General features: G+C 36.7%; 1 protein-coding gene across 3 annotated transcripts in view; it reads right to left on the minus strand.

Annotated features, from left to right (window-relative positions):
* Positions 1 to 17836, minus strand: part of mast4 (microtubule associated serine/threonine kinase family member 4) — a 101480-nt gene that overhangs the window by 71953 nt on the left and 11691 nt on the right. For all 3 annotated transcript variants that reach the window (XM_052591725.1, XM_052591727.1, XM_052591726.1), the window contains exon 2: positions 3154 to 3307. In XM_052591725.1, coding sequence (XP_052447685.1) covers positions 3154 to 3307 — 154 coding nt within the window. The remainder of the gene's footprint in view (positions 1 to 3153; positions 3308 to 17836) is intronic.

Genomic DNA, 17836 nt, shown 5'->3' on the forward strand with positions numbered 1-17836 from the left:
TGTTGCAGCATTGGGACGGCCTACCCACCTTGACTGATCCTTTTCCAGCCCCCTGTCGATCTATTCACAGTTTAGATTGATAATCGAATACACCTTCATAACACTGAGCTGCCATACCAAATTCAATTTGTTGGTTGAGAAGTAAATTAAACTAAATTAAATCTGTTAGAACCAAATTATGTACAGTTTAATATGATAAATTTACGCTTTTGTGATCTTATATTTCTGGAGTTGTTTTCATGGTGCATTAGCGGTGTAAGACTGTGACGCGTTATTTTAAATGGTTTGTCGGCTATCTGAAAGAAGCAAATATTTAACGTGCTATTTCCAAATAAGTGCTTATTTAAATAATGCATTAGCAAGTGGATTGGTAAAAATATAATTACAATTCATGAGAAAGATTGTACTTTTTCTGAAGAAAATGTGAGTGTTGCTTGCTCATGTGAGGCAAGATGGGCCATGACCAAAGCATCACCATAGTGATCATTTCAATTCATTTGAGTCAAGACAATATGAGAGATGATTATTACAAATATTAAAGGCAATCAAATGCATTAAACAGAACTTCATGTGATTAAAATGGATTTATGTGACCATTTGTACTACGTGTCTGTTCATGCATATCTGTCTTGCTCTTCACTTTAGGTTTTTAAAGTTCTTTAAATCCTTTCACATTGTCTTCTAACAGACTTTCAGTTCAGCTATAGCATGGTTTCCCAGACAACCTATTGCTAACCCGTATTTATGTGTTTGTGGGCTCTACATGGTCACAGGGCCAGATCAAAAAAACAGGATACGTAGGAGGAAAATTGCAATTCCTGCTCAATGTGAAACAGCTTCCATTTAGTCATCATCCACAGAACTGAGGAAATGCCAGCTAGACACCCTCAGCACATTTCAACACTGTGCCCTGTGTACCTGATACAAAATATCAGACCCTGAGGAACAGCGAGACAAACACCAAGCAGAACAGTATGTAGTCTAAAAAGATACAGTGGCTACAATGTCCTGTCTAATGAAAACAGCATAATAAAGCTCAGAGGAGCCAAATCCTAATCAGAAAAATATTAAACTAAATGGTTGTATATGTTCTGAAAAAGTTTGGCCATTTTGTTTCATTCAAACAAAATGGCCAAACTTTTTATTCATTCATTCACACTCTTTTTATTTTTAATCAAATCCATTGAAAGTCTGTTCACCAAAATTTCTGAAACTTTAAAACGTTCATAAAGAGATCAATAACTAAATCAATATGAATCAAGCGCTTTACTCCAAGTCCTCTGAAGAGACAGAATTGCTTTATAAGTGTAACAAATTTAGTTTAGGCTTCTATTCACAAATAAACACTTGAGCCGCAAGCTCAACCATACTTGCTTCACACACAAGAATTAACATTACTGGCTTTTGTGGAAGCTCAAAGGTGCTGGCGTCAATAGCCGCATTTCCACTGTCAGGCCAGTGCGAGCCAGTGCTTCAAACAGGCCAGACGGGGCTAATAGCCTCAGATCTGTAGCACCGAGCCCAAAATAGCGCTGCGTTTCCACAGTCGGGCCAGAAGCTCCACTGCGCTTCACTAAAACTCGCCCTTTACACGCATCTCAGAAACAACGTCACGCAACCCCATCATTTCACCAACAAGGAGAAGTTTTCAGAAAACTAATAAGAAATAAGTCACGGGAACTAGCGTCATCACAAAACGAACATGATAAAAGCTGCCGTTTGTTTGCATGCTTTGTTAAATAGGCCTATTTAAATCCAAAAACATGGATGTTTTATTATAATAAGTGATACACTGATCATAATGAATTCATTTATCAGGATTGAAATCAGGAACATAGCCTGTTTGTTCAGTTGAGTCGGTTTCTGTTTATTTGTATTCACAGTAGCACACATTAACGTGCATACAGTACATCACATTTAGAAATAATGATCATTTCTATATTTTTATATAGCCTAAGCTCCCAAACAAAATAAATAAATAAATATTTTTACGACATAGGCTACGCCAAGCTAAAATCTCAGGATGAGATTTATGACAGATAAAATATGCTACTAAATAAATACACAATTGTGATAGAGAATAAGAAGCTGGCGTCCGATTTCTTCAAGTAGTCGCATTTACAATGTTTACTATGGTAACGTTAATGCCTAGCTTGCATAGTCTTTTGCATCGCTTATAAGTATTTCCGTCTTGTATGATAATTATAATCCACATCGTATCAAATTATTTCAAACCCTCACTGCTGACTGAAAGTGAGTTTTGAGCTCAACTTATTTTAAAATGTTTTTAATGCTGTTGTTATAGCTGTTATCTTTCTGAAATGATCCGCAGTGCTGACGCTCTCCAGACGCGGAGAAACTCCGCTTCTGTTCATAAACACTCCTCTAGCCTCAGCTGGCCCAGTTTAGATTAAACCGTTCAGTTCATATGGATACATTTCTTGCAGGGTTTTGGGTGAACAGACTTTTAATGGACGGACAACAATCTTCACTTGTGTTCCAAAGACAAATCAATTTCTTATGGGTTTGGAACGACTAATGGATTTTTGTTTTGGGTTCACAAATCCTTTAAACAAATTATAGAATGCAGATGACGTTGCACAAAGCAAATAGTTTATTTGTATAGTGCATTTCCAACATGCCGATATTTTCAGTTTCTCTTTAAATAAATTTGTTTAGGTTCATAATCACTCTAGAACAAACTCTTTAAATTGAAATTTGTACTTTTAATCAAAACATCCTGTTATGCAGATGACTTCTTGAATTTAAAATAATATAATCCTGTGTTTTAATGTATTTTTTTAATAAAGTGAAGTGAATGTCTGTCTAATGTCTTTATTTTTTGGAAAATCGAGAAATAAACAATTCCTCCTACAATTTCAAATATTTAATTGCACCAACAACACCGTCAAACATTTTGAGCTGGAGAGGTCCAACACTTTTTTTACGGTATTGAGAAAAGAACAGAAATGAAAAATGTTTATAGTGTTTATAATGTTTGTAGTTTTCTGCCATGCATTTAAAATGAATAACATTTCACAACTTACAGCATGGGCTATACATCAAGGAAAAAGAAACATGGATTGTAAAAATAATGTGTTGTGCAATATGACCCTCTTTTCATCTGACTGTACACAAAGGTCAGGGTGTTACCTGTAAGAGCGCCCCCTAGGCTTCCTCTCCGGAGCTGTCTGCCGTCATCACTGAGCTGTCTCTTAAATTTCAACGCTAAACTGGAGCCGTGAGAAACCTCTGGGTTGCTGAACTTGCGGAGGGGCATGGAGGGGGGGTAGAGGATGTTATCCGGCTGGAAGAGAGATGAGATCAACATGGAGTTCAATCTGGGAACCATTACAGGGAAAGATCACTTTAGGAATAGCACTACTTCAGGGTTTACAAAAATATTTAACACATGGCTGCAGATCCATTACTGACAATATTGACAATGCATTACTACATTAATAATGAAATAACTTACTCCAGCTCTAAAATGCCTTGCCTTTTTTGGCTGACATCACTATTAATTTTTTAACCCCATTAAAAGATACAAACCAGTGAATGCCAATTCATGTTGAGATTGAAAATTCAGTCAATATGAACTGTTATTAAAGATAATTTATCTTTTCATAAGCATTAACATCTTTTTTTTATGCCATGTGAGAAATAAACAATTTATATAACCAAAGACTTCCTTCACTTTTAGTTCATTTGAGGTTACCCTTTCACCCCCTCCAGCATTCTACGAACAAAACAAGTCCCTTTCTCGTACAGATAGAATCTTTCCAGACAAGCAAACACATCTGAGGGCTTTTTCCAGCTCAAATGATAAACACATTAGTGGAAACATCATTGGAGAAATCCAAGACAACAAACTGTTTATTACCAAAGCAGGTAGGGTAGCATGATTAATCGAGATTGCAATGGTCTACAATTTGAATATCCAATTCATTTTGTTCATTTACACATGATCAGCTCATGATCGGGTTCGGTTAACAGTAAATGCTGCTCCACACAAACTCATCTCTGCATCTGCTCTGGGTTTCAGTTTCTTATAATGTGCATTTGCCAACATAATATGGACTAATAATCTTCCCAAAGTCATATTGATATACACATCACAAAATTTATTGTGGCCAAATTGTGCAGCTCCACTTAAATAGAAATTAAATTAAATAATATATATATATATTCCCAACCAAATGTGACTAAAATATTGAACCTTAAATATCATCATTATAAACTTTAAAAAGCATGCATGGCTATATGTGTGGCACGTACTGTACTATGTTATTATTATTGCCTTTTAACTTATTCAGATTTGTCTTAGGGGGAGGAGGGGTGTGGCCTGTGTCACATAAAAGAGGTGTATATTGAGACAAAATTAGATTGCTTCCATAATAATCAAAAGAGCGATCCGCACCACTTGTAGTGTACATTCATTTATCAGATACACTGCAGAGTAAATTCAAGCAATTTGACTATTTCTTTTTTTATATATATGTGCATGATTTTGAAGGCTATATCTATAAAGAACCACTTATACACAGTGAAGTTTAGGATTCAAATAAAGTAAAAATTTGGATTTTTGCCACCACAAAGACTACACCACACCGTATGACATACTGTCACTGTCCTTTCTTTCCATGGTCAAAAAGAGCTGAGAGGTTTGTGGAGCTACGTAGCATCTCGCTGCAGAACAATGGAAGAGTAGAGGAAGAGGTTCCTCCCCATGAATATAAACAAATGGAGGCCCAGCGTGTTCTCTAACTGGAAGGGAACTCCCTCTGCTTTGAGGGAAATGATTTATGATACTACACGATTTTCTGTAGAGTAGCTTAAAAGAGCTGCAATGATCCACACATGTGAAAGCCAAACCCATGTGAGAAGATCTTAAGGGGAACACTGCCATAAGACCTTAAGGAATGAGTTCGCCACCAACTGGACCAGTAAGCTGGATGTATCATAGCATTTCAAATTTCCATACGGGTACTAAATATGTAATGGCACTTGGCCAAAAAAAATAAAAATACAGACAACTCTGAGACAATAACCTTACACAGCTGAGTCATCGGGTCTTTTCAAAAGTCTAAAGTGTATTGGCAATAGTGATTCGGGACCCATGATAGGAAGTGGAAGTCCAGCGGTGCAGAATGGTTACGTCACATGTTTCATCTCAAACAAAGACTGGACCAAGTGTAGCTTCATGAAACTAATTCTGACTAAAAACTGTCAGTTTGGACCAGAGGACATAAATGATCTGATGTAAATGATAGCAAAAATGTCACTGGTTTGCAGATAATAGGCAGCTCATTTAACTACTTGCACAGCATTCTCTTCAAAGTGTTGTACAATACCAAAGAAAGCATGGGAATGTTGCGTCGACTTTATTTTATTTTATAAAGACTTTTAAAACATTAAGGAAATATATATTTTCAATTTATATTCATTTATTTTTTTACATCTTGGCAATGTTGTCCAATGAAAAAATGTTTATTATTAAATTAAAACAAATACAGTGAATGTAACCGTGTATGCTATATATTATGTGCAAAAAAATAACATTACATTCTATCTCTGTAACATTTCAATCTAAAAACAAAAAAAAACATGCTTTTAAAAGCACTGGGTTACTTTAAAGCCTTTAATATAAAGCATGTCTCATGTTTAGGACAAACTGGATTATGCACTATGTCCTCTGCTATTTTTCAAATGCACTCGAATCAAACTACAATCGATATAAATGGTTTATCCGCATTCCATATCATTTGTAAACAATATAATCGATATATAATGCAAACTTGATATAACGCCCAGCCCTAATGATAGGTAGAAAAAAAAAGACAAGTCAAATTTACACAAACTAAATAATTTCAGGAAGTCCTCATAATTATAGATCAAAAAGTTAATTTACAACTTAAAGAAACTGAAAAGAAAAAGACTAAGGCAATAGTTTTGCGCTCTTGAATGAATCACATATTGAGCGGTAAGATGAAGGTATCATTTCTGAGCACCTCCACTCTCAAAGCGCAACATTCTGACCCAAATACTGTACATTTGCCAAAGTCCTCAGGAAGACAAGTCAAGGTGAACTGGAACAGGAGGAAATGTGCCTCACAGACAAAAAAAAAAAAAAAAAAAAAAAAAGAGTCAGGCTTGCAACTAATATTTCTATCGTATCATAACCTGCTAAATATTAACTTTGTGTCATGTTTATAAAAACTATTCTGAATTTGGTCAATATTAAATATGAGAAAAAAATGCAGTATTTATCACACTAGTGTGCTTTATGGTTTTACCAGGTAGTTTGTTTTGAACAGCTTTTAATTTTACACAAAATGGCCAAAAAGTCACACTCGTGGTTTGTGGTTGCACACAACTTTTTGCTCTATACACCCTTTGAAATTATTTGCAGAATGATGGCCTCAAGGTTATCATATAGTTTCAAAAGTCAAATTTTGAGACAAACTTAATTATAATATCCTGGCCTGTCCATTACACCACCCCTTTTACATACTAGACCACAAAAATGTGTGCTCCTCAGCTAAAATGGGCCAAGATGTAATATAATCATGCACAGAATGAAAGGTTTGCGTAAAAAAATAAATAATACAATGTTCACCCTAAGGCAAAAACTTTGCCAGCTATATTGAATAAGCATCGTGTCATTGACCCGAAGTGTACAGTAAATTAGGGGTGTGCCGGTTTCAGAATTGGTGACGACGGTTATGACGCGAGTCAAAAGTGACGGTTCATAACATAACCGCCGGGGGGGGGGGGGGGGGGGTGTAGTGGATCTACCGTAGAGTTAATTGGTTGTTCTTGGAGATAGCGGGTTAACTCCGTATCAGCGCCACTCTGATCGGTAAAGGGGCAGAGATTTCAGACCTCCGTTTATTAAGGAGATCTGTCACAAAACTCATCATCCGCACCAACGTTTTTTGAGCAAATTTCAAAGGCGCACCCGCCCGCCATCCACTGATTGTTTTGCGATGCAATGCTTTGCTGATGCGAGCCGCAAAAAAAGCCATTGTCTGTTCTAGAAAGGATGCAGCAAAGATATTTAATGCAAATGTATGAAGCATAGGCCTACACTGAGTTTAATTTACGATGAGATGTGCTCTAGTTCACAGTGCAGTGCAAGTGAACGCGACGCGCTGGTGCTTCCATGTCACGGTTATCATTGTCTGCTATATTTGCTTTTTATTTATTAAAATACATGCAATTGGTTGATGAAACATTTATTAAAATTAAGATAAAATTTGTACAAAACGAAATTCGTTTTTAAGAAAGGTTTTCTACAAAGCAAAATTTTATGAAGTGGTAAATATCATGTCTGACGATTTACAAAACTTCATTAAGTGGTAAAAACCATGTCTTCCAATATATTGCGCATCTTATGATCCTATCTAAAAAATGAAAATAATTTTTGATAAAAAATGTTTGTAAAAAATATTTTAATGACACGGTTTTGGCGGTTATAGAGTTCTAATGACAGTGTTCAACTATAACCGCCGGTCTCACGGTTATATACTAACCGTCACACCCCTACAGTAAATATTCTAAGATATTCTATCCTTATTCTGTAATTAGTATAAAAGCAGTCAAACTTTAAAACAATAAATTATTCATTTATTGAAAAACTGAAAAATGCATGAAAATACAATTTATGAGCTTGAACAGTCTAAAATACATACAAAACAGCAGAAAAATGCAAAAACAAAATTAAGGGCTATAAGGTCAAACGTCAAGGTTAAATGACAGCCCTGGTATTACAAAACAGCCTCATTAAAAGTATGATTAAAAAAGTAAACAAAATACAAAATATATTTTTACAAAGCTTTATAATTGGTTCTTTATGAATAATCAACATTTGATTAGGAAAAAAAACTGATTTAAACTCTTCTTGAAAATTATTTTTTTTAATACCAAATGACACCATTATAAAACCAAATCTACGTACATACATAACTAGCAACCACACATACATATAAAATCATATTTGACAATAATCCTGCTTTGCTGAGAAAGAATTCTGACTTGTTCTTACAAACTCACGTAGCCTAAACAAATTCAAAGTACAAAATGTGTCCATTGTCTCAGTGAATTATGACTCATATTTTGTTCCCATTATGTCAATGTCTTTGAGTTGAGCTAAATCCAAATTTGCTGGCTATATAAATAAATAAATATCTGATTAAAAAAATAAAAAAAGCTATTTTGCACATCCTAAATATATAATTTTTATGCGTAGAATGTTTCGCTCAACCACAAAGAATCTATGTAAACCAGCAAGAAATAGTCATGTAATATAAACAGTAAGTAAGTCTACTGCATGACTTCATAATTAAAGCAAACCTACACCTTCAGCAAACAAAAACTGTGCCTGTAGAACAGGAGCTCATATTGTTATACTTGCTGTTTGTTTTCTTGAGGCGGTAATTTTTAACCCAGGCCTGCTGGACACAAAATAAGATAACTAAACAGGACTACATAATTGCTCACTTGTCAAAGTTTCTTTACATACTGTAACTCAACTGTCCAGCTATAATAAAAAACAAACAATGTAAAATACCCATCATGCATTTTGGCTGTACAGACAGTTTAAACAATGACTCACAGTTATAGTACAATTCAATTCTGTTGGACAGAGGTAAAGCAAGAGTTACAACTTCATAGTACATTTTATTAGGTCTCGGTTCCTTGATTGTAGATCAGATCGCAGCCAATATAAATTAAATTGAGACTTTGTGAAGTCTAAAGCTTTAAAACATCGCTCTCTCTCTCTCTCTCTCTCTCTCTCTGACCCTGCCTTCTTCACGAACTTGAAAAAGATAACCTGCGATTTACACTTTTGTTTATAATAGAATTTCAAACAAACAGATATGAAAGTTTATATAATTAAAGCATAATTCAAGGAGAGAATTCAGTCCTGAAATTCTAAGAGGATTAACTGTGTGCATAAGTAAAAAAATAAAAAATTCACATAAATCATCTTTCCTTGCAGTCTGGCTGACTATGAAGGACAGTAACACTGTATGGAGTTAAGTTCTTGGTTTGGGTGAATTGCTGTGTGATTTTGTTGACTCTTAAACTGCTTTGAGTTGCAGGCGAAACATCTACCGAAATGACAAAAAACGCTTGATGAAATATTAAAACTAATATATGGTGAACGGTTTAATTTCCATGCAACTAACTCCAAACTGAATTCTAAAATAAATAAATAAAAGATAATTATTAGGGATGTAACGATACATTTATTCATCCCAAATCTTCACTGTACGTACGTCACGGTTCAGTCCATGCAGTCAGACAATGAATACAGTCAGTCTCTCTAAAAGAGATGTATCTCTGAGAGGAACTAACGGTCTTCCGAAATGTTTTGATGGCATTTTCTTTTCCTCTTACTTCCATTGAATGCATATTGAAGGGGTCATATGATGCGATTACAGATATTCTTTATAAAAAGTTAAGACTTGTCCACGCCCTCCTAAAAAGCCACATTTAAAAATGCCCCACGTCTACGTCACTGTGTGGGAAGATTTGCGTAACACCGTACAAATGTTCATGCAAAAAGGAGTAACTTTTATACTCGCTGTAGTATTGTTGTTGCCGCTGCCACCATGTTGTGGAGATGATGCGAGTTTCATTGTGAAAGAGAAACTATTTTGCTTGGCCTTCCAAAAGAGGACGATATACGCTTCATCGTGCCTAGAGTGGATCCGCGCTGGTCATTGAGGAAATACATCAAGTTTGCGCTGTGGACTGTCAAATCGGCTTTCACCGTGGACGAGGCAGAGTCCAGCCGGGGTCATCACATGTGGTTGCTGCAAGCTCTTTCGTCGAATCTGCCGGCTGCTCACTCAAGCCAGCAGTGTGCGATGCATTTTATGGAGGACTGTTTCCTGAACCTGCAGAGTAGCCTACAATGGATCTGTGCTCAAAGGTTGTTTCTATAAAGTGGGGCAGTTCCAACTTTGCGTAATCTGGAGCTTGTGATTCACAGCGTGTAACTAAATTTTTTATATTTAAAGAATTTGCCACTGATGATTCAAACACGAGTTTTGAGCAGTGTAGAGTAGCGCTTGTTGTTTGTCATTTCTCCAATCACAAATGCAGACATGGTTTTGTTTACGTGGTGCGATATGCAATGCAACGCGTAAAAACACAGTACATGTCATTATAATCATTAATTATGTCCCCACTTGATGCTACAAATGGCTCATATATAATGGTTTTTTTTTTGGTTTTATCTCGTCGTGCTAGGAGACGGCGTCACAGTATGTAAGGGCGTAACATTTCTGTCACACATTTGAGGCGTTAAGCCAATCACAATGCACTGTATAACTGGCCAATCAGCGTACACATCACTTGTCAGAACAATAAGCTTTATAAAAATCTACACATTTCAGAAAGGTGAGGCTTAGAGGAGCAACAATAATGTGCATTATGTGGAAAATAATGTTTTTTGAACCCTTAACAACATGAACATATTGCATTACACCAAATACACAACATAAAGTTCTTTTTAGCAATGTCATATGACCCCTTTAAAGTAGTGTTTGTGAGTGCATCTGCTTTGTTTACAGCGGTAACCAAGGAAACTCTATGTTACTACTGTTCCATAAGTGCCACCTGCTGTCAGAAAGTGAACTGGCATTTTTATTCAACCCATCTGCTGTTTTGTTTTGGTGTCTTGAGACATTTCAGACTACATGACTTTAAACATCGGCAGATCTCTCTGCTGTTCAGACAACATTACTTTCTGTCGGTCTTGAAGTCTTTGTGGTGTTCACACTACATGACACTATGGAAATGACCCACAACAGTGAGTCACACACTACATACAGAAGCATACAGAAGAGAACCAGACTGTGGATCCAGTCACTTCTCTGTCTAAATCCATCAGTGTGGAAAATAACTGTACCACACATGATGAAGTCACACGAGATGAAGATGTCAGATTTAACTCTGCATTGTGCTGAGAAAACAAGAGCCTCAGACCACATAAGTGCCTATAGCAGACAAAAGAAAAATGTCTTTCACTAGAAATACTTATAGCCTGAATACATGATACAGTGACGTTTCTGATGGTAATACCATCAGTACTGGTTAGCATATTTACAAGTTTGGGGTCAGTAAGAGTTTCAAAAATGACCACTTGAATCAGAATGGACAAAATAAATTAATCAAAAGTGAAAGTCAAAACATGAATAAATGAATAACTATGGTATTTTAAACATGTACCATTGTTATACTAAAAATATCTGAGTTATTTTGGCATAATATATATATATATATATATATATATATATATAGAGAGAGAGAGAGAGAGAGAGAGAGAGAGAGAGAGAGAAATATGAAGTACCATGATATTTCTCCATGATATGTGATGTCATAAGTGAATCAGCAGCACATTACCATTTTATATGCAAATCGTTTCATGATTTCATTACCTAAAAAAAAAAAAAAAAATTATAAGAACACACTTAAAATACGGAGAAATTGAAAGAAGGACAGCAGGCTGTAAAACAGCTTTTAAAATGCTCCTGGGGAGACAATTCACCATCACTCTTAACCAAGAAAAGAGGGAGGTAGTTGTCATCTGAGGAGTTTTAGAGAATGACGTCCCTTTCTCTGTTAACAGAAATGCTTGTTGTCCCACTCATGACTGCAATCAGTTTTCAGATGGAAATGTGTTCCTAACTAAAGGACCTGTGCAGAGCTAAACTGTGACCAGATTAGTAACACTTTAAATTATGACACTTCTCCCATTGACCATCATTAATCAGTCAGTAATGCTGGACAGCGATGTTGTTGTGTTGCCTGAAAATGAATGAGGATCATATCAAAGGAGATACTTGATCAAACCATTTTATCTGAATATGTTCTATACATACTGATAACCAAAAACAAAGCACTCATCTATAATATATATATTTGTTTTTCCTCATTCAGTCTCTCTCCCTCAGGCAGGGTCAAAGTGAAACTGCACTCAGTTGCATAATCACGTAAGGCCACTTTTTATAACAGTGGTACATTTCACATTTCACAGTTAGTTTAGCATTTTAAAAACACTCAGCAACAGTGGGAATAATTAACGTCGATTTCACCACTAAAGAGAACTGATGCTTTGCCAGGCATTCATGAATTCTGTTAGAGTACACAGTATTTTACAGTTACGTAAAATTCATTCTTGAGAATCATAATGCACCATTACTGATAACAGTTGGAAGGATGCACGCTTTGTTGAACTGAAAATGCTTCAGTCCACACCAATGTAAACACATCGTTAGACTGCATCTCAATTGGATTATTTATACATGCACTTTTCTGGCACTAAACAGTGCACATAAAAAAAAACTGATTCCACAAATTGTTGTAAATTTATTGTAACAAAAATAAATTAGAAAAAAAGGTAAATAAATTCAACTTATATAAATTACATTATATTATAAAATTAAAACAAGCAAACAGACAAATAAAACGTGTTCTTCCAATATTCATTAAAAGAGTACATCTTCAAGACACATTTCAGCACAATATTTTCAATGCAACAACTCTAGTCTTGCATACTACATAATGGTTAGTCAGAGTGTTGTGACAACAAACATGATTTAATGGAGGTGGTGAACCTTCGCTGAATAATCAGTGAACCTCTCCAGATTGCTCCACTGGGTAATACATGAATTTAGGGGACGTTACTTCCTTATGTGTGCTAGGAGCTCACTGGAAGCTCGACCCCTGCTCCTAAGTTTAGCAATTATGTTGAGAATTTGACAACAGGAAGCGGGGGGAAAAGTCAAGAGTAAAAGACTCACTCCAGGGAATGGGTGAAATTGGACTGCCTTTTTTATTAGTGGTTCATCTCATGTGCCACTGACAGTTCCATGATTTTTCATGGTCAGTCAACAAATTCAGTCCTTGAGTACAAGGTTTTAAGCCACCGTGCATGGTGTTACCTTTTTATTTTGTACATTTATATATTATTATATATTTATTTTAATTTCACCAAAACTCACAGCTTCAGCACTCATAAGAACACACACAGGTGGAATTAAAACAATAGGAGATGTAGTGGATTCCTGCCTGAACGGAGTAATTTCATTTAGTGATGACGCTTTTGACGGGCTTCAGTTTCTTTGTTGTTGAGATATCAAAGAGAACGGCCTCTGTCTAAATACACACAAGAGATCTAGGTCATTTACCCTTACTACCAACTTACAAACAGCAGTGTTTGTTTACATGCTGATGTCATAGGACCTACTGGTCATCTTTGTGGATCAGATTACTTCACTTTTACATTACACGACCATGAAAACTGATCTTCTGAACTCCAGCCTCTCCCAACCGGTGTTGCTAATGTCATTAGCAACACATTTTCCATTACTACAAGTTGTCTGAGCATCTGACCAATGGAGTCTCATATGTCACTGTCAGAAATAAATCAACACGAAGACCTAAATCATATGCAAAGGTCAACCTCATATGATAGGAGAAGCTGAGAAACCCACTGCAGCCCAAAATAGCAGAGGCTAATATTTTAACACTAGACGTGTAAACCACGTCGCCACCGGCCACAACAGCACTGAAACCTGAAACATGTGGAACTGGCAAGGTCTTTTTTGGTTATGCTTTGCATGAAGGTGTACCACACAAAATTATTTTTATCCTCAAAAGAGTAATGATTTTTTTTTTTTTTTCACCTTTTTTAATGGGGTCATCTTTTTTAAATGTGTACTGTGTATTATTTTTCTCATGAGGAGGCATGCGTCATTATGTGAGCTAAAGCTGAAGATGATCAGCGAATACACATTTTGGTCTGATCCTCACACAGCTATAACATGTCTTTAGAAGACAGTAAAAATCAACTGCATATGCTGAAGCATTGTTCTAGTACCAGGTAAACAAATAAACAAATAAATATTTAAAGCTAAATACAATGCTAGGTTTTAGTTTTGATTTGTTTTTTACATTTAAGTTGCCATTTCAACTAGGGGTATTTCTGTTTTATTATAATATTTTTTAATCAAATAAATGCAGCTTTGTTGAACATAAGTGAATTAAAATAATAATAATAATGTATTTTTACATTATTGTATTTAACGTATGACCCCAAATGTTTGAATAGTAATGAATACTATGCAGGAGACTCCAGAAATGTTTGCTTGTGAAAAAAAAAAAAAAAACATTTTATCAGAATATATGGACACTAATGAAGGACCTTCAATGTGGAAAGATGTTTTTAAGTATCCAGATAGTGTAGTTAATGCATCTACCAACAAATCATAACAAGGCCACACTAACCAGCCAAACCTTGACTCCATGATTTACACTGCAGCCATGAACTTCCCCTACTTGGACAAAATCTAATTTGCAGTCCATATGTAAACAGGCATGCATGGAAATACAAGTCAATAATACAGACCTTCAACCTTATAGACCATGGGCACAAAGCAAAACTACAGCTCTGAATGGTCCATAGACTTTCAGTCTGGTTTAGTTACTGTGTGTCTGAAACAACAGCCTAATATCCTGAGAATCAGCAGAGGAATCGAGGAGGCTGCTCACACAATGTCAAGCTATTAAGACGCACAGAAACAATCATGTGAGCAGATGATTTGTACTTCACAATAGAAATCATTTGAATAACTTTTTGGCGCTTTAGCTTAGAAATTCATAAACTCATGTTTTTCTGTAGAAGCAATGCGAGTTTTCTTGCATCACTTGCTGATCCCCCCATTTTCTAAATGCAATTTAGCTCATTATTAAAGGAAGTGTTCACCTAAAAATTAAGATTCTGTCCTTATTAACCTGCCTTCATCTCATTGTAAAGGAGTATGTTTGATCTTTTCCTCTAGACTATAAATATCACCAGAAGTAGTCCGTTTGTGCTCTGTTCCAAGTTTTTGAAAGTCACGTAATATAATGCGCAAGAACAAATTATATTTGGTTTCTATGACATCAAACTATAGACAATGCCGTTTTAATTTGAATAAGAATCTATTTTTCATCAGGCTATCATCCAGGTTTTTTAAGGGAACATCCAATTATCCTCACAACTATTAAAAGACAAAGAGGCAATAAATAAAGTTTAAATGTGACATGTAATTTGTTCAATAATAACAGCTTATTATTAAGAGATAGCTACAAGAAAGGATATATTCCACCCTAAAAAAATAAATATATATTTACACTCCCAATGATGAAAAACATCAGTGTAAAAGCTAACGTCATCACTGAACATCTGCCTAACCTTAACATTTCCCCTGCTCCATTTCCAACTAAATCATGTTCCTCTGGAGGTTAAACAGCTCACATTACTGTGCTGTGCTGCTGGGGTCAGCTTCACCAGAACGTCCCAGTGTCACAGAAGATCCCTAAAAGAGCCTGCAAGAGGCAAGTCCCCCTTCACACTGCACTTCTCCTTACTGCTGAAGGTTTACTGGTGTCAATAGTCCTGCAAAATCGCAGTAGCAAAGCCATGTTTCCTGTGTTGACAAAATCTCCCTTTGGACATAAACAGATGTGTGTTTTTTAGAAGCATGATCAAGTACACGAGCTTGTTTATTTTTTATATGTGGAGGAAAAGGAAATTGCTCGTTGTCTTTATTTGGACATGTTCATTCATGAAGAACCTCCCAAAAGCCCAGAGACGTATGCCAGATGGCAGTGTGTCTGCTAGCCAAACCACACCAAGCTGACTTCACGGTTACAATGTAACTTTAAAAGAACATTCTGGGATCGGTCCATTAATGCTAAAATACTGAACATGAATGTAGTGTGGGTGGGAAAAATCTAACAAACTTTTCTGTGTAAAGTTAAATTCAAGTTTACAACTTTGTTGCCATTGCAGCAAAATGGCATAAGTTAAAAATAAATAAATAAAATTTCAACTTTCCGAGTCAAATAATACACAAGATTTAACAGAAGATTTAAGTTAATTGCTTTAATAAGATGACATGCATTACATTTCTGCTTTTAAAGCCTCAGAAATGTTTTGTTTAACCTATTTTTAGGTTTGTCAAACCTATTGTTTTTTTGTTTTTTATTTTAAGAACACAAAGGACCGATTGAAATTGTTGTGGCAGTCAACATTAATTCACAAATGCTGTTTTACTGTACAAACCTAACTTGCACTGAACTTGGAATATTCCTTTAGAAAACACAAAAATAAGAAACTGCGTCATTAGATTAAAAAGAAAATGCCGTTAGTGCAAACAGAAACAGAAAAATATTTAAAATGCAGTCATTATTTTCACACACTATTTGAGATTTAAGAATCTGAGCACAGCGTGTAAATGTACTGAAAGCAGGCAGCAGGATAAAACTGGTTCAGTCCCATTATAAATCCAAAGCCGTTGCACAATGTGGTAAAACAAGATCACACTTGCAGGGTAGACAGCTTTGCGGTTTCAATGGGGATAGATAATAGGATCAAGTTTTGTCACTATGCTTGTTTGCTCTGTGTGCAGTATATCTGTCTAAAATCAAGATAAGATTAGTTCATCCCAAATCATAATATACTCCAAAAATAGTAAGCCATAGATGCCTGGAAGACATCATGATTTTTTTTTTTTAGAGGATGTGTGAAGTATATATCCTTGCCTAAAAACCATGGACTGGTGCCTTGTCATGGCGGAACAGCTTGTGAGTCCCAATGACCCTGAGAGCTAAGCTGGCAGGGGCCTTAAACCCCTGGTAGCTTCAAGCAAGCCAGACAGGTCAAAGGCGAGAGACTAGACAAAACCCAGCCCACCTTGCTAGCCCGGCAGCAGGGGCTGGTATGCTGAGTATCAGAGTGCGTTTGCTATCACAGCACCTGAGTCGGTCTGTCTCAGCCGCTCGGTGAGCAGAAGAGCATCTCGCCAATGGTCACGGGGCAATAGACCTAATCAGTTGGTCACTGCGGGGCAACTCATAACTACACCAACCGTCACACACCTGTGTTCCGTTGGAATCTGTAGCAGTCGCTGCTCTGCAAGGTTCGCGTGTTCGCGATGCCTGGTCGTCATCCTGCAACTGTAGTATACACTTCCATCGCATGCTGGAATGTGCGTTCTCTTGCCATTAGTTCTAACATGGACTGCATCTCACCACGTAAATCAGCTCTTATTGACGCAGAATTACTCCGACTTAACATCTCCATCACTGCCCTGAGTGAAACCTGGCTTGGATCGGTCCGGGGAAAAAGACTATACTTTATTCTGGAACGGATACCCAGACGGTGACAGACCAATGCACGGTGTTGGCTTTGCAATCCAAACTACTGTCCTCAGTGGAAAAACCTGTGCCCATTTCCTCACGTCTCTCCTTACTGTGCCTGCACACAAACTGCGGCCCAGTTACAATCATAGCCACTTATGCCCCTACACTGACTTCTGATCTAGATGTAAAGGAAACATTCTACAATCAAGTAAGCGCCATTGTTCAGAAGACCCCCTCAAACTAACATTTGATGATCCTTGGTGACTTTAATGCCCGAGTGGGTGCTATTCTGGGAAACCATGGATATGTCCCCTCCTCATTCTTTCAGGGCTCAAGCTCCTCCTAGGTCACCTGGCATCATCCACGTTCTAAGCGCTGGCACCAACTTGACCATGTTTTGGTGAAGCGTGAGCATTTGAAGGAAGTATCACACTGCAGATCACTGCATTCAGCATATTGTGACACTAATCACGCACTTCTACGTTGCAAACTAAGGATGGTCCCAAGCAAGTTCCTTACGCCAGGCCCAAGCCTACTCCTCGTCTGGATGATTCTGCAACCCATGCTTCTGCGTTGCAGCATGCGTTCCAGGAACTACTTGCTTCCAGCTTTGACTCCTCACCTCCTCATG

Source organism: Carassius gibelio, chromosome A5, assembly GCF_023724105.1.
Source record: "Carassius gibelio isolate Cgi1373 ecotype wild population from Czech Republic chromosome A5, carGib1.2-hapl.c, whole genome shotgun sequence".
NCBI classification, from domain to species: Eukaryota; Metazoa; Chordata; class Actinopteri; order Cypriniformes; family Cyprinidae; genus Carassius; species Carassius gibelio.